Consider the following 22,510-nt stretch of genomic DNA (forward strand, 5'->3'; position numbering starts at 1 on the left):
CACGTAGGTCACACTGGTCACAGTGACCTGAACAGGCACCAACTGTGATTTGTGTTTGCACCCGATAGCACCCCTCACCATAAGACCTTGAGTTGATGCTGTATGTCTTGTATGAAAGGAGTCACTGTGATGGCGCTCCCCCTGTCCGTGGCGAACCAAGATGCGGTCATCATTTTCAAACAAACGGGACCTGGATCTATCTGATATAATTCCTGTCTCCAGTGACATCGTCCCATACACCATTGCCGCCTAGCATGTTTTTGGACATTCGTCAAAGGTAGCACACGTAACCATACCGGAATAAACGGCGACGCACTGTCACCTGTGACAGTGTACGATGTGTTATGCGTTCCACTATTGCACCAGAGAGGAGAAGGATGCAGATCTGTACTGCAATGCCATTCGGATGAGGTGTCGATCTTTTCGGGGAGTTGTCGGGGTGGTGTGCCTGCCCCATCTCGCGTTCTACGGCCTTCTGTGAACCATTATGCACACGTCCGTTGCACTGCAAAAACACTTCGTCCCACACGAGCAGCAATTTGCCTGATAGATGCATCACATTCTGTCATACCAATAATGCGCCATCTTTCAAAGCCATTGATTTGTTGGTACAGTTCGCACATATGTGTGGGAGGCAACCCGCACAACTGTTCAAGTCACATTGGTCCATTACATTCCGTTTATAGCGACGATAGCCGTAAGCACGTTTTACCGGTAGGAGCTGTTACGCTGCGATATCGATGTTGACCTTGGACCTGCGGGCCAACATATTTCAGACGCTAATAATTCATGCTGAACATACTAATGTACATGTCTTGTGACTATGAACGTCTTATCTTTAGTCGTTCATGAGTGTATTTTTAATACATTCACCTCTAAGCATTATCGTACACGTGACATTACACGTGTTGTACAGTTCACAATAAATTTTTGAACACCCGGGCGTCAACTTCAGTGCATTTACAGTTGCTGTACAGTTGACAATAAATCTTCGAATATCCCACCGTCAGAGCCTTTGTGCACTCGTGGGAGAACATTTTAAGTTGCTTGTCTGAGTGCTCTTGCACGATGCGACCAAGCAGTTCACCTCGCGTATCACATTTCGTTTGTACACCTCAAGACTCCATCCAACCCCTAATACAATCTAATGGCACAAGGTGTGGCGATCTTGCAGGCCATTTAACTGCACTACCACCAGCAAATGGTACAAATCACTCTGAGCACTATGGGACTTAACTTCTGAGGTCATCAGTCCCCTAGAACTTAGAACTACTTAAACCTAACTAACCTAAGGACATCACACACGTCCATGCCCGAGGTGGGATTCGAACCTGCGACCGTAGCGGTCAAGCGGTTCCAGACTGTAGCGCCTAGAACCGCTCGGCCACCCCGGCCGGCACCGCCAACAATACAGCCATTAGGATAACAGTTGAGGGGTTCCCTCACGTATCTCGTAACATTTGGAGGGGCTCTGTTATGCTGTAAGTACACTGCAGTCCGCGCCGCCGAACGTACGTCACCCAGGTGTTCAACAAACGCATTTTACAAAAAAATGAGAGCGATTTTGTCCATTATTCGCTCTTCTAAAATGTTGGAACTTATCAACACGTTACCCATCACGTATATTAAATGTGTGCTATCTGAAAATCTAGTCGGTATAGCGCGTATGTTCATGTGAATTTTCTTGCTTCGTATGAACATTCCTGTTATATCCCTGAATACTGATCATTCTGGGACCCTCTGTAAACGAGAAGTCGGAAGAACGCAAATTTTAGGCCAGCTGAGCAAGCTGCACAGGAAAGACGGGAGAGAGCACGTTACACGCGAGGATGCTGGCCGCCTGGTGAACGTCGGTATCTGTCGGTCAACCGGGAGGGCTCTAGCAGCCGGCCGGTCGATAGCGCGGCGTTGTGTGTTCCATTCGCCTGCCGCAGCCTGCCAGCTATAAAGCCGTCTCTCCCAGACGTAAACTCACATCAGGCTCCACGTGTCCGTCTGGCCTGGTCGACGAACTCCTCCTTCGAGGAGCACATCTTTTCTACACGCGGACCCAAGTTTTGGTCTGGAAGTGTGCGTACGTAGAGGGGCTGACAATTTGCCTCTGTCATTATCCCCCGCCCCCCCCCCCCCCGTACCCTCCCGTTTCTCAAGGACAGTGTCCCATAATCATCTCTTTTAATGTGCCGTAGATACCTAGGACTTCAATAACAACAATAAAAATATATAAGTTGTACAACTTTACTTCCACCGTTTGCCGATAGGTGGCGACAACGGTAAGTAGCGGTCGAAAGAAACAGATCGCAGACGTCAGGCAGTTGGCTTTGACCTCGGTCAACATAACCTCATGCATTTGTGTCTGCATCATACAGTTGTTCTTGATTGAAAATGTCAGTTTAAGAGCCTAATTCTCGTCATCTGCGGGAGGTGTTACTATTTTGTTTCAATATGAAGAAAACAGCGGCTGGGTCTCATCGAATGCTCTCAAGTACGTATGGTAAGAACGCTATTAGTGAAAGAAAGTGTCGTGAGTGGTTTCAACGCTTCAAGAAAGGTGATTTTATCGCCGTAGAGCGACATAGTGGTGGAAGAGAGAATGTTTGCGGAGACGCAGAATTGGAGACATTGCTGACTGAAGACTCGCGTCAAACTCAAGAAGAATTAGAACGATTAATGGAAGTGACACAGCAAGCCATGTAAAAACGTCTGAAGGCTATGGGCAAGATTCAGGAAGAAGGAACTTGGATCCAGTGTGAGCTGAAACCAAGAGACGTTGAACGGCGTTTGTGTGTTTGTGAACAGTTGCTTCAGAGGCAAAAACGGAAGGGATTTCTGCATCGCATTGTGACCAGGGACAAAAATGTGTGCATTACGATAAACCTAAACGCAAAAAATCACGGGGATATCCCGGCCATGCTTCCACATCGACGGCCAAACCGAATATTCACGGCTCCAAGATCATGTTCTGCATTTGGTGGGACCAGCTCTGCGTCGCGTACTATGAGGTGTTAAAACCAAGTGAAACAATCACAGGTGCTCTTTATCGAACGCAATTAATGCGTTTGATCAGAGTATTAAAAGACAAACGGCCATAATACAGCGAGAGGCACGATAAAGTGATTTTGCAGCACGACAGCGCTAGACTACACGTTGCAAAAGAGGTCAAACCGTACTTGGAAACGTTAAAATGGGAAGTTCTACCGCAATCCCGTATTCTCCAGACATTGTTCCCTCTGACTATCAGCTCTTTAGATCAATGGCTCATGGCCTGGCTGACAAGCACTTCCTATCTCATGAAAAAGTCACAATTGGACCGATTCGTGGATCACTTCATAAGATGAACAATTTTTTCGACGCGGAGTTCGTACACTTCCCAAACGATGGGAGGAAGTAGTGTCCAGCGATGGAAAATACTTTGAATGATACATGTGTGACCAATTTGTTTCATTAAAGCCCCAAATTATGGGGATAAAATGGCGGAAGCAAAGTTGTACACCTTATACAGAAAATGCTTTTTGTGTTAATTTAACTGTGAGTACTAGATGAGATATTATTGTGCAGGATGCGGTGCTTAAATCCGGACAGATTTCAATTTGAATTTCCCGCCATATCGTAGTTCCGCCGGAGGTTGCGATTGGCGTTTTTGAAAGCTATAGGCATCTAGTAAACAGTCAGAACCTCAAAATGACGGATACGTTACGGACAAGGGCGGAGTACAACCGAAGTGCCGCGGTTATCGGAAGTCTGAAGTAAAATTTCAGCATAAGGCATGGCATTTCAATTTATTACTTCTTTTCTAGTATGTTCGCAGCAAATTTTCCAACCAGTATCCGCTTATACCACTAAATATTCCCGCAAAATTATATCATTTGTACGACAAATACTTCAGGAGATATGAAATCATAAACACTGAAATGCGTGAAAAATTATCTTTTCTTAGAGTACGAAAAACCCTGACTATGCTCGACCAGTGTTTCATAATACTGTGGAGGGGTTAAGGTTACTGTTTAATTACTTATGGATTAGCAATGTGCTCCCTATTATCTCGTACAGTGCAACATGGAAATAACAGGCACATCCATTAACTTTATAGGCATTAATACTGACATCAACACATGTAGCTATCAATTTAAAATATAAAGAAGACATACAAACTGCTAGTTCCTGATCCCTCAATGATTCCCAGTTATGATCCACCGTATGCTTTCAGTTACAGTGTCTACCACTGATTCTGAACAACAACACGGCAAAACAGAACAACATCTGTAAAGAACGGTTACCATCCTTATAGTGCAGTTTGAATCTGACTCCTATAGTGAGCGTATGTACAGGGTGATAATTACTGAACTATATGAAATAAACGTAAATTAGTTACAAACTACGGCGTGCACCCACTTTATTCAACGTGTAAACGTCACTACAGATATTCGGATTTAGGGTATCACTGGCGATGATGTGGCGCAAACGACTAGCGAAATTCTACAAGACCCTCTGAAGCAACAGAACATCGGTGCTGTCAACTACCTCCTGAGCGGCTGTTATCAGCTCAGCAATGTTTTTGGGGTTATTGCTGTACACCTTGTTAATACAGCCCCACAAAAGGGAGTCGAATGTGTTCAGATACGAAGAATATGGCGGCCAAATGGGGCCCATGTCAGTGGCCTCTGGGTACCCCAGAGCCAGAATGCGGTCCCCAAAGTACTCCTCCAGGACATCACTCTCCTTCTTCGACGGGTTCGAGCTCCGTCTTGTATGAACCACATCTTGTCGAAATCAGGGCTACTTTGTATAACGAGGATGAAATCATCTTCCAAAACCTTCGGTAGTTACTCTGCTGTCAAGGAATATCGCACCGATTATTCCACGACTGGACATTGCACACCAACCAGTCATCCACTGACGGTGAAGAGACTACTCGATCGCGAAATGGGGATTATCAGCCCCCCCCCCCCCCCCCAATTCCCCGCCGGCCGCGGTGGTCTCGCGGTTCTAGGCGCGCAGTCCGGAACCGTGCGACTGCTACGGTCGCAGGTTCGAATCCTGCCTCGGGCATGGATGTGTGTGATGTCCTTAGGTTAGTTAGGTTTAAGTAGTTCTAAGTTCTAGGGGACTAATGACCACAGCAGTTGAGTCCCATAGTGCTCAGAGCCATTTTTGAACCCAATTCCCCAATTTTGCTTATTGACCAACGCATCCAAATGAAAGTGGGTTTCGTCGCTAAACCAAACAATGTGCATGCGCTACTACTTCCCATCATGCCCCGCGGCCAACCATGCAATGTGAATGTCCTAGCGCAAAATGCAAATCAATAATTATTCCACACAGACACTGTTCCCAAAAGTAGCGAGTAGAGTCACAATTATGTGTCACGCATCACTCATGGAAGGTACCATATTTGCCCACTGGTTCTATATCGCAAAATACTCAATTTATGATACTCTCCGTCTATTTAATTTAAGACTCACTGTACATCCTGAACAATAGCAGTAACATGAGGTAAGTAGAACAGTGTTTCCGCTTGGGACTACGCTTACCCATGAAGAACGCCGTACAGAGTTCATTTGACAGGGAGTCTTCAATCCAGTCGCATATTTCATATTCACGTGCTATGTTTACTACACATCAACACAAATGAAAAACCGATAACGAACTGCTCGCATTGAAAAGAGTGCAAAACAGGGCAGTAGACTATCGCCCCCACTGTTCAATCTATACGTCGAAGAAGCTATCACAGAAATAAAAGAAAGGTTCAGGAATAGGATTCCAGTTCAAGGTGAAAGGATACCAATGATGAGATTCTCTGACGAAATTGCTATCATCAATGAAACGGAAGAAGCACGGAAAAAACTGAATGGAATGAACAGTCTACTGAGTGCAAATGTGGATTGCGAGTAAACCGTAAAAAGATGAAAGTATTGAGGGAGCAGCAGAAATAAGATTAGTGATAGCATCAATACAGGAGACAGTAAAGTAGAAGAAGTTAAGGAATTCTGCTGCCTTGCAAGCAAAATAACACATGACTGACGAAACAAGGAGAGCATAAGAATCAGCTTGTCACAGGCAGAGAGGGCATCTCTGGCCGAGAGAAATTTGCTGGTATCAAACATCGGTCTTATTGTGAGGCATAAATTTCTGGGAATGTACGTTTGGTGCACAGCGTTGTATGGTAATGAAAACTGGGAAGGAAAATAATCGAAGCGTTTGATGGTTCAAAAGGCTCTAAGAACCATGGGACTTGACATCTGAGGTCATCACTCCCCTAAACTTAGAACTACTTAAACCTAACTAACCTAAGAACATCACACACATCCATGCCCGAGGCAGGTCGGACCGTTTGAGATACTGTGCTATGAAGATATATGTATGGTGATAGTGTAAGGAATGAGGGGATTGGCCGCAGAATTGACGAAGGAAGGAACGTATGGAAAACGCTGGCATGAAGAAGGGACATGATGGTAGGCCATTTGTTAAGACAGTAGGGAATAACTTGCAGGGAGCCAATGGAGTGCGAGGGGCAGGGAGGCGAGAGATTGGGGAGGGTAGATGGATATTGCAAGGGAAGACAGAGATTGGAATACATCCAACAAAACTATGGATGTAATGTTCAATTGCTACCCTGAGATGAAGAGGTTGGCACATCAGTGGAATTCCTGGTGAACAGCATCAAACCAGTCGCAAGATTGGTAACACAGGAAAAAAAGCGCTGTGCCGAACTGTTTCGAAGAGTTGTTGATAATCAGGAAACACAACACAGGCCTAGAAGAGATAACCCGTCGTCAATTCGTACGCTGTGTGCCACAGAAGCCAAACCTAAACATGCTACTCCCCCATACATAGGCCCACTATCATGCCAAACAGAAAACTTATTTAAAAAGAAAAATATCGCAATCCATTATGTAAATGCCTCCAAGAGTCCCTACAGTAAATCAGGATTATACAAACTCAAATGTGATACATGCCCAAAATTCTACATTGGAGAGACAGGCAGAAGCTTTGAAAATAGATACAAACAACACATTGATGCTTTAAGACTTGGAAACTTGAACAAATCTGCATTTTCAACCCATATTGCTGAATAAAACCATTCAGCTAGAAACACTGAGAACAACTTAAAAATTTTACATCTAGCAGAAGAAGGAGCCACTATGAATATATTAGAGGAAATAGAAATACACGCACACAAAACAGCACCCTAGACTATATCCTTAATGAACAGAGTTCTCTAACACCCCTTTCCTGAAAAATTTCCAAAAATTATTTTCCAACCTCCAAAGAAAGCAAATAATATTCCTACGCCTATCTGCAGATCAAGGAGCAAATTTATATGTTACTATAATCATGAGGATGCTAAATGTAATTAAATAATGTACTATTTTACCTATACAGTACTAAAAATAGAGGAACAAGTTTATAATTAACGTAACAGTGTCAATGTCTCTGTACTAGTGTATAGAGCATTTCAGTTGCATAAGTGAATATATGATCCATTTCCAAACATAGGACATATTCAAATGTCAGGATGTATCATAGCATCTTTGAGACTCATATGTTTGTAAGGTCTTTGTATGTATCAAAACATGTGGGGCGTAGTAGAAATCTTTTCAGTGACAAATCTAAAGTGTTCAGTGAGAAAAATTTACGTGTGCAACAATAACAATGCAGTGGGAATGTATCCACATCTGTTGGACAAATGTTATGAAAACAAACACTCCAAACCGACATTTCACGTGAGTCACATCCAACGAAAATCTGTAACGCAACCATCTGTGCGTGGCGTGCTTATAATTATGTATTGTTCATATTTTAGGACAATTAATCTGTAAAAAACGTACCACATGTTATAAGGAAAGCGTGTAAACCGTCTGAAGATGAATCATAACGATTCGAAACCGGTAACGGTACCCTTTGAATAAAGGAACTGAAAGTAATATTACGGTATATTGATAATTTTTACTTATGGACCGTCTGACAGCAACTGAATAAAACACAGTTTTAGTGCCATGCGCGTTTCACCTTTATTTTCTGCAATGCATCATCAGTGGCAGGTTGCGTGGACAATTTCTTACATATTAAGCTCCTGTTGCATTTTTGGTGTTGTTCTTCTTCTTATGAATGCCAATTTGCGGATTTTTCCCCACGTACCACAGCACTATGAGCTGAACGCTTGTATCAATGCAACGGTCCATAAACAAAAATTATCAATATACCGTAATATTACACGCAACTGAGGAAGACAGGACCAAAAAAAGTTGAACTGAAAGTAAATTTGTGGCTGGTTGCTGTCCCAATACCATCAACTTAAAATTGTACGCTGTTAGACGGCTGGCATAAACTTGAGTTTCCCTTGTGGGCACCTGTCGGCAGTCGTATTTCATATTCCGACCGAGAAACTGTAGGGATAATGGAGCACTTTAGAGCTACAGCGCCCTGCGACAGCTGCGTGGGAAGGCGCAATACATACGGGGCGCCTCGCTTTTGTATACAGGAGGAGCAGCGCCTAAAAAGAAAAAGGAAACAGATGCAGGCACCTCGAGCGAGTCCAGTAAACAAAGCGAAGTGCCTTTCAGCGGAACGGCGGAACTGGGGGTCTCCCTCCCCCCGCCCCATTTAGCACGCAGCTCCGACTTGTTTACAGCCTGTACCGCACTGACTGACGCGGGAAGTGGTCTCAACCGCCCGTCCTCGTCTCTGCTCAACGCCACGTCACAGGTTAAACAAAAGGTTCAGGTCACTGTTTCCTGACATGCAGAAGTCTACAGTTTATGGACATGTGGCTCCATTCCCAAGTGGGCATGAAGAAATAAATAAAAAAAAGACGCAAGACGAAGCAATTATTCGAATAGGATGGAAATCGGTAAATGTGATGTACAAATAATTACGGTTTCAAAAAAAATTGGATGGTTTATTCCAGAGAAAGAACTTTACAAATTGAGCACATCAACAACGCGTTGCTTCATCTCTGGCCCTTACGCAAAAAAAAAGGCTCTAAGAACTATGGGACTTAACTTCTGAGGTCATTAGTCCCCTAGAACCTAACTAACCCAAGGATATCACACATATCCATGCACCAGGCAGGATTCGAACCTGCGAGACCGTAGCGGTCGCGCGGTTCCAGACCGAAGCGCCTAGAACCGCCGGCCACACCGACTGGCTCCCTTACGCAAGTAGTTGTTTTGTTTGGCGCTAGAGTTATAGGACGTCCTCTTGAGGGATACCCTGCAAAGGTTCAATCGATGCGATAGATCGTCAAAATCCCGAGCTGGTTATAGGGCTGTGCCCATCGTGCTCCAAAAGTTCTCAACTGGGGAGAGACCCGGCGACATTGCCAGCCAAGATAAGGTTTGGCAAACACGAAGACAAGAAGTACAAACTCTTGCCGTATGCGGGAGAGCATTACGTTGCAGAACTGTAGGTCCAAGCCCAGAATGGCTTGCCATGAAGGTAACAAAATGAGGTGTAGAATATAGCGCAAGTGTCGTTGCTCTAAGGCGCCGCGAATGACAGCCGGAGGGGACTTTCTAGGAGAAGAAATGGCACCCCAGACCCTGGCTGTTGAGCCGTATGGCGGGCGACAGTCAGTTTGGTCCCACAACTGTCTGAGGCATCTCAAGACACATCTTTGTTGGTCATTGAGGCTCAGTTCGAAGTATGACGCTTCGCTGAAGACAATTATATTCCAGTCAATGAGATTCCAAGCCAAAAACATATATGGAGACGCCCTAGAAAGCGCCGAGATACCAACCTGACTGTTGACGGCCGTACAACCTGACAACCAGGCGTGATGGTCTAGGGTGCCATTTCTTTTCATAGCAGAATTTCTTTGGTTCTCTGCCGCTGCTCCTTTACAGTACGTCGACGATAATCTACCCCCCCTTTTGTTGCCCTTCACGGCGGGCTGAGGGATTTTTTCTGCCTCGTGATGATGGGTGTTGTGTGATGTCCTTAGGTTAGTTAGGTTTAAGTAGTTCTAAGTTCTAGGGGACTGATGACCATAGATGTTAAATCCCATAGTGCTCAGAGCCATTTTTTTTGTTGCCCTTCAAGGCAAGTCATCCCGGACTGACATTTCAGCAAGATGATGGCCGCCCGAAAACAGCGAGAGTTTCTACTTCTTGTCTTCATGCTTGCCAAAACCTATCTTGGTCAGCAACGTTGCCGGATCTGTGAAAGTTTGGAGCATTATGAGCAGGGCCCTCCAATCAACTCAAAATTTTGCCGATCTAACGCGCCAATTGGACAGAATTCGAAATGACATTCCTCAGAAGGAAATCCGACAACGTTATTTATCGATGGCAAGTAGAAGTAACTGCTAAAAGTTTGGAGCATTATGAGCAGGGCCCTCCAATCAACTCAAAATTTTGCCGATCTAACGCGCCAATTGGACAGAATTCGAAATGACATTCCTCAGAAGGACATCCGACAACGTTACTAATCGATGGCAAGTAGAAGTAACTGCTAATCGATGGTAAATAGAAGTAACTGCTTGCATAGGTGCTAGGAGTGGACCAACACGTTATTGACTTGCTCAATTTGTGAAGCTCTCTCTCTCTTGAATAAATCATCTAGCTTTTTCTGAAATTGTAATCATCTGTTTGTCCCATTTGGATAATTCCTTCGTTGTGCGTCGCTTTTCTTGTCTTGGAGTATGTGAAGTCCAAGAAACATTATAAAAAAATATATGGATTAACGGCCACGAGTAACATCAGAAGTGATACATTATATGAAAAAGAAACTTTAAGAGGTTTTCTAAAGCGATTAGAAATGTTCTATGTCCATCATTCATCACACGTCACACACGTAATCGGTACTTTAATCCTGCCAGTACCCAATCCAGCAAATCAGGAGTGACTGTAATAGCAGCTGCTGCGATGCAGTGTCGTCGCAAGTTTTCGAGGCAGTATGGTAGGGGTGGAACATATACGCTATCCTTGATGTAACCCCACAAGAAAAAATCGCAACGGCTCCAGTACGGTGGCCGCGTTGCCCACTCGACTACTAACCGGTCAGCGGCCGCGACATGGCCTTTCCAGCGACGTGGCTACGCCTCATTCAGGTACATAGTTGTAGAAATGTGGAGGGGCCCATCTCGTTGAAAGATGACATCCCTGCTATCATTTTCAGATGTGACAAGAGTCGAAGTAGTACTATGTCGAGATAGGTGATACTACTGACTGTTCTCTCAGTGAAGAAGATGGGTCCATAGACCGTGTGTCGTACAGGGCACATAACACGTTAAATTTTGGGGAATCCATACAAAACTTACGGTTCAAGAGCCCTTTTCAACTCTCAGACATCTATGATGTATATATGCAGACTGAAGCGACAAATGAAAATTTGTACCAAGACTGGGATTCGAACACGGGTTTGCTGGTCACTAGGCAGAGGCGCTAACCACTACACTGCCCTGGCATTGTGGGTTTACACATACACATGCACTATTCCAGCAGCCATATCACGGATTGCGCGGCCCCTCCCGCCGGAAGTTCGAGTCCTCCCTCGGACAAGGGCTGTGTGTTGTTCTTAACATAAGCAGTTTAAGTTAGTTTAAGTAGTGGGTAAGTCTAGGGATGATGACCTCAGCAGTTTAGTCCCTTAGGAATTCTCACTCACTCACTCACACACACACACACACACACACACACACACACACACACACACACGAACACACACACAATTCAAATTTCCTTTCACGCCTCAACCCACTTGATACTCCTCCTAAATTCGAATAGCATTGAAGAAGCCCCCCAACTGTGATGGAATAGCACCTCAGCATCGAAGGAAATAGGGGATCCTATTTGCAACCCAGGCATAGGTGCTTTAATCAAATGAACTGCACTGAAGAGCCAAAGAAACTGGAACACCTGCCTAATATCGTGTAGGGTCCCTGCGAGTACACAGAACTGCCGCAACACGACGTTGCAGTGACTCGACAGATGTCTGAAGTAGTGCTGGAGGGAACTGACACCAATCCTGCAGGGCCGTCTATAAATCCGTAAGAGTACGAGGAGGTGGAGAACTCTTCTGAACAGCACGAAGCAAGGCATCCCAGATATGCTCATTATGTTCATGTCTGGGGAGTTTGGTCACTAGCATAAGTGTTTAAACTCAAAAGTGTGTTCCTAGAGCACTCTGTAGCAATTCTGGACGTTTGGGGTGTCGCATTATCCTATTGGAACTGCCCAGTCCATCGGAATGCACTATGGACATAAATGGATGCAGGTGATCATACAGGATGCTTACATACGTGTCACCTGTCAGAGTCATTTCTAGACGAATCAGGGGTCCCATATCACTCCAACTGTACACGTCCCACAACGTTACAGAGCCTCCACCAGCTTGAAAAGTCTCCTGCTGACATACAGGGTCCATGGATTTATGAGATTGTCTCCGTACCCATACACGCTCACCCTCTCGATACAATTTGACACGAGACTCGTCAGACCAGGCAACATGTTTCCAGTCATCAACAGTCCAATGTCGGTGACATGGTGTTTTATTGAAACAAGTGCAAAAACCGGTCAACAGATGGTGCTTTCGTCTAGGGAATGTAGGGTGCTGTTTTTCAAACGGTCAGCATGACAGGAGCGAGGTATGCCGTTCAGTTACAGAATTGTTCACAACATTGTTCCTCGGCTACAGGTATTGTTGATGAATGACGGCCGACATCCTAAGCATCTGTTACAAAGAACATCGTCTTTGATAAAAATCAACGGTTACGTTTATTATTGTTTTTCAATCATTTGAAGCAGATTTTTGTTGGTCATTTTGTACACTAAACCCGGTGTCATTTCAACCATATGTGCCAATTTTTACCTGTCTCCCTACATTATTTCGTGAAGTACTGAATTTTTCAAATGTTAGCGGGCTTTTGGGTAATCCTGAATGTGTCGGACGTATACGCGGGCGCAGCCACAGATTAAAGGCCAGTATAAATAAATAACAAACACTAAATTAAACGCAACATTGTAGAAACGTAAGTTGTGTCACATGACTTACAAGTAACACAGTAAACTGACAACACAGTCTGTTTGGAAAAGTGCAAAATTGTCCTTAAAGTAGACCTCCAGTTTAGGAAAACAAGTCCAAAATTTGTTTTTGCTTTAGTTGAGACGCTTTTCTCGCCATATCTCATAAACGTTTGAAGGCAGCACTGGACTACATCACATTCTTCTTTTCGTTATAACTACTTCATCGCCGTTTCAATCCAGCGAAAAGAGTGTACTCATTTGGTGGTCTTCTTTCAGCAGAACTTTGTTACCAGACTGTAGCGTCGTCACAGGGGTCTTTGCCGTTGATGGCACGGGCAATCATTTCATCGTCTGTCAATAGTTGATACCTAGGGTCATCAAAACCACATTCGAGCCTATCTGGAATACTTTCCCGATCGCATTCTTTAAATCCCGAAGATTCTTTAACCAACCCAGCTATGTCGGATACAAACTGATTGCTTGGTAGATCTTCAGGAGAATTCATAGTCATTTAAATGAAGGAATATATTCCACGCTTTGTGCTATATCTCAAGCCTAGTTTTCTGTCATTACCGCCGTTCTTCTGCGCACACCGCCTCCTTCCCTGTCAAGTAAAGGAAAATTTTCTGATGACATCGCTGTTCATTTTAATGTCCGATATTATGGCACATCTATCTACGTTAGCTTGACTGGCTAGCACCTCTCTTCAACAATCTGCTGCAGCAGTCTGCATTGTATCAGATAGTTGAACAAAAATGTGTGTTCATAACGACCTTTCTTATGGCGATTTCAAAATTGTTCTTACTTTTTTTCACTCGTGTGGAGATTTTTCGTTTAGGAATGAAATTTATTTTATTTTTCGTTATAGGAATTTCATTAGGTCAGCAAAATAGGTATACGAAAATTCCTATTTTTGATGTGAGTTCAGCATCTTGTCAAAGCAGACATTGGAGCGCCAAGTTTGGTCATATAGAAGACATTTTGTGCCTAAGACTAAAAATATCTTCCATGAACCGCATCTAAGCCATAAAAAATACTGTTTCCAACACTACATATCAAACTGGTTGTGATGAAGGAGTTTGTAACGCCTCTTGGTGCTGTAGGTACCATTCTTTGAAATTTCCCTTACACCTACTGAAGAGCTGGAATTTTTGTTGATCCTCAAGTTCACGAATTGATGAAAGATCAATTTGAGAATACAAAGAATGTTAGAGAAAAAGGTGTGTTCACTTGATTATAGTTCTGTTACTCAATACTTTCTAGGGAATAACATCCAGATTGCAAGAATTAGACCAAAATTATGTTGTAAAATCACAAGAAACTGGGTTGAGTGCAAAAGCCCACGAGCGCAAATTCAAGCGATCTCCCATATACAATTAACATCAGTTGTTCTCACAGTGCAGATGATTGCACACGAGACTGACCAAACTTTGGCTCGGATTCGATTCTTACTATCGTCCCATGTCCAGTTTTTTATCGCTGACTTGTTGGCCTTTTGGTAAACAAACGAATAACATATTTGGCGACACCATCTCTGGCGGGCTTCTTGAATTTCTGCGTACAGTGGCCTGATCGGCTAACTTCATTCCGAATTAACTCGGAAATGGTGCAACGTATCGAATTTTGTTTGCTAAACAATTGTTTCTCAGCCCAACCTGCCCTGCAGCACCCTTACAAGTTTTTTAGATTGTTTCTGACCACCCTGCTACTGATCACTTCTCTGGAAATCTGGAACATCATGTGAAGAGCAAGTGCCTGAAAATTGTTATAAAAATATCGATCTTAATTGAAATTTTATTTCAATATTTGTGCTTCAATCACTAAAACGATCAAAATATGAGGTCGTCACCTGCCGTTGTAGAACAAAATGAAAGTAAATGCCAGAATTACCAGAATCATCACCTAACGACTTCCAAAGGAAACAAAATTTGATTTTCAACATTTCGCTTAATTATTGCAATAATTTAAAATTTAAAATGCCGTCATAATCTACGCGTTACGGAATGTAAGCTTACATTAAAAGTTCAGCACAGGAAGGCAAATATTACAGTTAGAAACAATGTATATATCTTGGGACAGCGTAACTCACTACGCGCAAATTATTCCGACTATATTCAACCGCTATTTAAGAATGAGAGCGTTTGGTGACTGCCATCAAAATTTAAATATAATTTCAAACAAAAAGTCTTTCTCGCTGACATTCCTTCCCCTCCCGACACACACACAAAATAATTAAAAGAAAAAAATTAACGCCTCATGGAATTTTTTGAAGAACATCATACTTGCCATTGACTGTGTAAATATTTATTTTACTGTCATAATTTTGGTCTTAAGGCCGTTATCAACTAATAATTTTGTTTCAGAACATGGCAAACTTTAAAATCTACCTGCATGTACCCATGTCATCGTCCGAACTGTGTCTTTTCGATGTAAGAATACAGCAAGACTAAACGTGCCCGAAGCTCCGTACATAATCAAATGATGTAAAGTGCATGAACTGTTGTTGTCTGTATTAACATCCTTAACAGAAATCACAATAAACCAAGTGTTCTTAATGTGTACTACGGTTTGGATACTGCATGTCGGTATGAAGCCCTTACCAGACTTTTGTGATTGAGGAAATAGAGAAGATTCAAAGAAGAACTTCACTTTTTGTCCCAGGTCCGTTCAATAACCGTGAGAGCGTCAGGGGAATGATCATCAAAATTCAATGGGTCACGCCAAACAGAGTTGTGTGTCACAATGTGGTTTACATTAAAAATTCTCCAGCATATTGGTTCCTACGACGTATATCTCATCAAATGACCATTAGGGTAAAATGAGCTATAGTCGAGCTCACAAGAAGGCGTACCAGCGAGTGTTCTTTTCGCACACCATTCGCAACTCGAACTGATAAGGGGGGAAGTGATAGTGGTACACAAAGTAACCTCTTCCACGTCATATCATTAGGTAACTTCAGAGTAGTAGAGAGATCTGTTGAAGTGACAACTTTTCCGATATGTACTTTGAGTTTTCAGACATATGTTGCCAGGAAACACGATCCAGTCCCATCAGTGTGACCACCACCTTTTGTTAGACGTCAATGTGCAACAACCACTCACAGACAGCAGGTGTCTGACCTCGCAGTGGAGGGTATATACAGGGTGATACAAAAAGGTACGGCCAAACTTTCAGGAAACATTCCTCACACACAAATAAAGAAAAGATGTTATGTGGACATGTGTCCGGAAATGCTTAGTTTCCATGTTAGAGCCCATTTTAGTTCCGTCAGTATGTACTGTACGTCCTCGATTCACCGCCAGTTGGCCCAGTTGAAGGAAAGTAATGTTGACTTCGGTGCTTGTGTTGACATGCGACTCATTGCTCTACAGTACTAGCATCAAGCACATCAGTACGTAGCATCAACAGGTTAGTGTTCATCACAAAGTGGTTTTGCAGTCAGTGCAATGTTTACAAATGCGCAGTTTGGGAGATGCCCATTTGATGTACGGATTAGCACGGGGCAATAGCCGTGGTGCGGTACGTTTGTATCGAGACAGATTTCCAGAACGAAGGTGTCCCGACAGGAAGACGTTCGAAGCAATTGATCGGCGTCTTAGGGAGCACGAAACATCCCAGCCTATGACTCGCGACTGGGGAAGACCTAGAACTACGAGGACACCTGCAATGGACAAGGCAATTCTTCGTGCAGTTAACGATAACCCTGATGTAAGCGTCAGAGAAGTTGCTGCTGTACAAGGTAACGTAGACCACGTCACTGTATGGAGAGTGTTACGGGAGAACCAGTTGTTTCCCTACCATGTACAGCGCGTGCAGGTACTATGAGCAGCTGATTGGCCTCCACGGGTACACTTCTGCGAATGGTTCATCCAACAATGTGTCAATCCTCATTTCAGTGCAAATGTTTTCTTTACGGATGAGGCTTCATTCCAACGTGATCAAATTGTAAATTTTCACAATCAACATGTGTGGGCTGACGAGAATCCGCACGCAATTGTGAAATCACGTGATCAACACAGATTTGCTGTGAACGTTTGTGCAGGTATTGTTGGTGATGTCTTGATTGGGCCCCATGTTCTTCCACCTACGCTCAATGGAGCACGTTATCATGATTTCATACGGGATACTCTACCTGTGCTGGTAGAACATGTGCCTTTACAAGTACGACACAACCTGTGGTTCATGCACGATGGAGCTCCTGCACATTTCAGTCGAAGTGTTCGTACGCTTCTCAACAACAGATTCGGTGACCGATGGATTGGTAGAGGCGGACCAATTCCATGGCCTCCACGCTCTCCTGACCTCAACCCTCTTGACTTTCATTTATGGGGGCATTTGAAAGCTCTTGTCTACGCAACCCCCGTACCAAATGTAGAGACTCTTCGTGCTCGTATTGTGGACGACTGTGATACAATACGCCATTCTCCAGGGCTGCATCAGCGCATCAGGGATTCCATGCGACGGAGGGGGGATGCATGTACCCTCGCTAACGGAGGACATTTTGATCATTTCCTGTAACAGTGTTTGAAGTCTCGCTGGTACGTTCTGTTGCTGTGTGTTTCCATTCCATGATCAATGTGATTTGAAGAGAAGTATTAAAATAAGCTCTAACATGAAAAGTAAGCGTTTCCGGACACATGCCCACATAACATATTTTCTTTATTTGTGTGTGAGGAATGTTTCATGAAAGTTTGGCCGTACCTTTTTGTAACACCCTGTATAAACCACTTAAGGAGGACGTGGGAAACAGTGCAGTCGTTGTCGTAACGCACACATGGAGCGATGTATCTGATGTTCAGATGGGCATGATCAATGGCTTTCGGGTCAAGGGTGGAAGCATTTCCGAAACAGCTAATTTTGTAAACTGTTATTGTGCCGCCATGGTTGCCGAGGAGATGCGTTCGTGCGAATAGATGTGCAACTGTTGAGCAACTCACTGCCCAGTTTATCCAAGGGGCTGCCAACAATGTCTCCTCAATGGCCGTTCATCGAACGTACCGGCTTCTGCAGCAAGCTCCTGGTTGACGCGCCCATGCTGACTGCTATTCATTGGCGACGAAGTCTGGAATTTGCCCGAAAGTGCGGCACCTGGATGCCTCCTGAGTGGCGACAGGTGGCCTTTTCAGATGAAGGACAGCGGTTGGCGTTTACGGCATGAAACGTCAGAAAATAAAAACCATGCAACCAGGAGGGAGCGTTATGGTATGGCGAATGTATTCATGGCATTCTCTGGGAGATCTCATCATTCTGGAAAGCACAATAGATCCACATAAAAATGCATCTGTCCTTAGGGGACCATGTCCACCCCTACGTCGAGCTGGTATTTCCTCGGCACGATGGCATCTACCAGCATGATAATGCAACGTATCACACACATCGCAGTATACGTTCGTTTGTCGAAGAGCGGTAGTATGAGTTTAGAGTACTCCCCTCTCCATCACCCCCCTAGATTTAAACCCAATAGAGAATCTGTGGAACCACCTCGATCGGCCTATTCGCGCCATGGATCCTGAACCAAGAGACCTCAAGCAGTTGGCCTGCGGCGCTGGAATGGGCATGGCTCCACATCTCTGTCGGTACCTTCCAGTACCTCATTGACTCTCTTCCGGCACGTCTCGCAGAGGTCCACGTTGCGAAAGATGCTTACTCAGCCTTTGACAGGCGGTCAGATTAGTGTGATACAGTTCTGAGCGTTGCGAATGCTAAGGTGGATGTCTTATATGCGACTCATTACGCCCACCTCAGAATTTTCTGTGATTGAAAGAGCTGGGACGGAGTCTACCCACCGTAGTGACGTCCATTGAAAAGCTGTTTTAATAAGTAAACAGGAAATAGACACGCGAGCTACTGAAGTCGCACCAAGTCAAAAGGCTTGCAGGATACAAGGAGCCACACGACAGTTATTTAGCTGAATTTCTCTGCTACTTGAACATCTTCAGTCGAGTACCATCTGGACGCGTCCAGTCTTAGACGACTATTACAACCTCAGTCCAGCAGAATAGGAGCTCCTCTAACGACGTCAACGCCGACGTGTCGTCAAACAAATCGAAATCATAGCGTGCCTCGTAGAAATGCCGACAAGAGCTTTTGATTTGATTTGGATTTCAGTTCAGACTGGTGGAAAACAGTGGCGGCGGCTGAGTTGGCCGCGACTGATGAGAATCTGGCATAGCGAGCACCAGCACACAAACAGCGCGTGTCTGCCTTTGTGGAGCTGCCGCTCTCCTCCGCACCAAATAAACACGGCGGGCGCAAGTCTTCAGCAGCCCGGCGACAAAACAGCCCCGCGGAGCAGTATTTTTACCTCTGGTGGGCCACAGTGCGCTCGAATGGTATAGCGTACCCTGGAAAAGCATGGGATGACAACTGCTCATCACCACCACCCACCCACGCACACATCTACGCGATGTGTTTCTTTACGTATCAGTGATATACCTTGACTGAATATTTTCAATATTCACACTGTATGAGATCTTCGGGACAGCCAGACACATCTTGGTATTGAAGATGTTTGACACATGCTAAATACCCTCAGACTACAAGATTAGTGTAATAATTTCTATTCCATACTAGACAGTTGAAGGCAGGTGTGGATACTACTCAATCATCAGTTTAATGAATTGGTTTCAACACTTATTTACAGAAGACTGGAAAAACTGGAAGAAACCGACATTTACATCAGTTTAGGTTCTGGTTCTGGAGAAATGTAGGAACTGTCTAGGCAACCCGACCCTCAGACTGATCGTACAAAATAGGTAAAGTAATGCAGATCTATGTTCATAGTATTTGCATATTTAGGAAAAGCTTTTGACAGTGTTAACAAGAGTACACACTTTGAAATTCTGTTTATGCTTGTACAAAAAGTAGACTGCAATTATAAGAACCGTAGGACATGAAAGTGAGGCAATAGTTGAGTGCTGAGTCAGGCAGCCCTGAGGCCATCTAATGTGTACATGGAACAAGGTGTTAGGGAAACCAAGGGGTAACATGACAAGAGAATTAAAGTTCCGGAAGGGAAACAAAAATTTCGAAGCTTGCCTATGATGTGGAATTCTATCAGAGACGGAAAATGACTCGGAAGATCAGCTGCACGCAGTTGAAAGTGGTTATTATGTTAACGCCAACAAAAGTGAAAGAAGAGTAATAGAATTTAGCCGAATTAAATCAGGGCATGCTGAGAATAGCAGATTATGAAACCTGACACTAGAAGTAGTACATGAGTTTTGTTTGGTGAGTGAAGAAGTTGGACAAAGGAGTATCTGGAGTGCCGTCTACGAGTATACCAATGGCGTCGGTTCTTTAGGCCGAAGAGTGTAGCATTTGTCTCAAACCTGGAGATTGAAGAAGAGTGTGGAGGCGGCACCATCAACAGCACCATCAATGTGCACGCTTCAGGCATGCAGCGACACAGGTTCAGCACGGGGATGTGTCAGTCACGTTTAGGGCCCGTATCATATAGCGGTGTCGAAAGCTTTTCTCTCGCTATCGAGGGTAATTTGAGGCCAGTTTAAAACTGAGACGAGATCCTCTAACCCATTCTCTATCCCTACAATAAATATTTCGTTGATGGACTCGTCTTTTCGAGAAAATAATGCATGGACACACCTTGTCCACCTCATGAACATGGTTCTTCAGAAGACAGGAATCAACTTCATATACGCCCTGGAAGACCCTTCATCTGCTTATGGCTACATACAGGCCCGATCAATTTATTTTTACTTCCAGTTTAGATACGGCCTGGGAGACCTATCATCTGATTATGGCTACATACAGTCCCGATTAATGTATTTTCACTTCCCCATAAATTATTTAATAGTTATGGCCCCTTAGCACTGCATTCACTGCCGCGATTTTACACCATCTAATACTTTCATCATCCGTTTACACTTTTGCAGACGTCAATGACTCCAGTTATACTACTTCTTGACTAAGGGCTGATGACCTCGCAGTTTAGTGCCTTAGCCCCAAACCAGCCAATCAACCAAGAAAGCAGTCAATTGAAATGGCCTGCTGTATCTGCTCACTGAATGCGATTAGATGTGCTTGGGACTAGTTGGACATGGGACAGGCTTTTGCAGCAATGTCTTATTCACCTTATGGACAGCATGTCAAGGAAGAGCCAGGCATGTTACTAAGCACTGGGTGAACGAATTCGGCACTGGTTGCTGCATACCTGTAGATTCTATTTTCATAAATGTGCAAGAATGTTGAATTTCGAACAGGCTACCTTTTGAATTTCTTTTTTGGCTTTTGTTTTGTTTTTATTTCACAGGAAAAAATTTTTTGTTCGGTTTTATAAGGCTTGTTTTTTAATTTCTGTTCTCCCCATAAATTTAAGCCCACACTTCGCATTTTTTGTGGGTGGTTTGAACACGGTGTTGGGGGCATAAGCGTAGATATGCACCCACTTCACTGTGTTCGTGTTTTTTCTGATTCCAACAGTCTACCCACAAACACCTCACATAATTTACTACGTTATGTTTTCTGCACAATCGTAACTGATCACTGAGTGAACTGCGCCTGTCAGTAGAGACTAACCGTTTGTCGTCCACACTTCAGCACTTGGGGTGCTGCCCAAGGGAAATAAGCATTAATGGCTTGCTCTTGCGACATGTACTTGGAGGTACTAACCAAACTAAAAATCTAATACTTTTAATAGCTATAGTTATTAGACTGCAAATAAAGTAAATAATAATGTAATGTTGTTGAGCACACTGTCGTCAGTCACTAATAAAAATATCTGCACTTGTACCCATAACACCCTCTATCAAAGTGAACACTTAACTGATAAACAACCATTAACAGTTCCTTGTTCCTGTTTGCGTGTTTCAGAGTGAGTAAATATGGCTGGCTGGATTCCCGGACTAGGAGAGAATAGACCACAACCCAGGAAGCTCGACATGTCTTTCTTCGGTTACGTTCCAGACGACGGCTCCGTCGACATTTTCACCAAAACGGGGCAGAAGTCGCCGTCGAAACCCGAACAGGTAACCATCGCTACTTCCACACCCACATGAAAGCAATCGTAAAGGCGCATGTTTAGAAATACAGTAGTTCAGTTTCTGGTTACATTAAAGTTGATATGTTGTTAGCACAGTGTCCACGAAAAGTTCTCACGAACTAGTAAGGCTAAAGCGTTATTAAAAAAATTCTGGCAATTAGTATGTAGTAAATTAATGGATTGTGTAATAAATTAATGGGCTAAAGCCAAAATACCGGTCTTACGCCGCTGAAAATCTGTTCCAACGTCTGATGTGTGCGTGTCAGAAAGTATATATGGACTTAAAGTCTCCTTCAGACCCCTACCGTTGCACTTTGCAAACATTGACACTGCGAAGAAATGTTGCAATTACCAATTCATCGCTTGGTCTGTCTGCTCGTCGTGTAGCCGGAATCTACCCATGACCATCTCCCCAACTTTATAAGTCAATATTGTCTAAAATTCTGTCTAAATTTCACTTTTAATACTGTCATTTTTAAGCACCATGCAAGTAGCACATACTTTCTGTTTCCTGTAAGGTGATATGTGATGCACTCCTCCTAAA

The 22,510-nt window shown here is 43.8% G+C and overlaps 1 protein-coding gene across 4 annotated transcripts in view; it reads left to right on the plus strand.

Annotated features, from left to right (window-relative positions):
* The window catches only part of LOC126281437 (dihydropyrimidinase-like), a 293,010-nt gene that overhangs the window by 143,526 nt on the left and 126,974 nt on the right, over positions 1–22,510 (plus strand). For all 4 annotated transcript variants that reach the window (XM_049980405.1, XM_049980402.1, XM_049980401.1 and 1 more), the window contains exon 2: positions 21,798–21,952. In XM_049980405.1, the coding sequence (XP_049836362.1) occupies positions 21,809–21,952 (144 nt within the window). In that variant the 5' untranslated portion in view covers positions 21,798–21,808. The remainder of the gene's footprint in view (positions 1–21,797; positions 21,953–22,510) is intronic.

This window comes from Schistocerca gregaria, chromosome 7, assembly GCF_023897955.1.
Source record: "Schistocerca gregaria isolate iqSchGreg1 chromosome 7, iqSchGreg1.2, whole genome shotgun sequence".
In the NCBI taxonomy this organism is placed as follows: domain Eukaryota; kingdom Metazoa; phylum Arthropoda; class Insecta; order Orthoptera; family Acrididae; genus Schistocerca; species Schistocerca gregaria.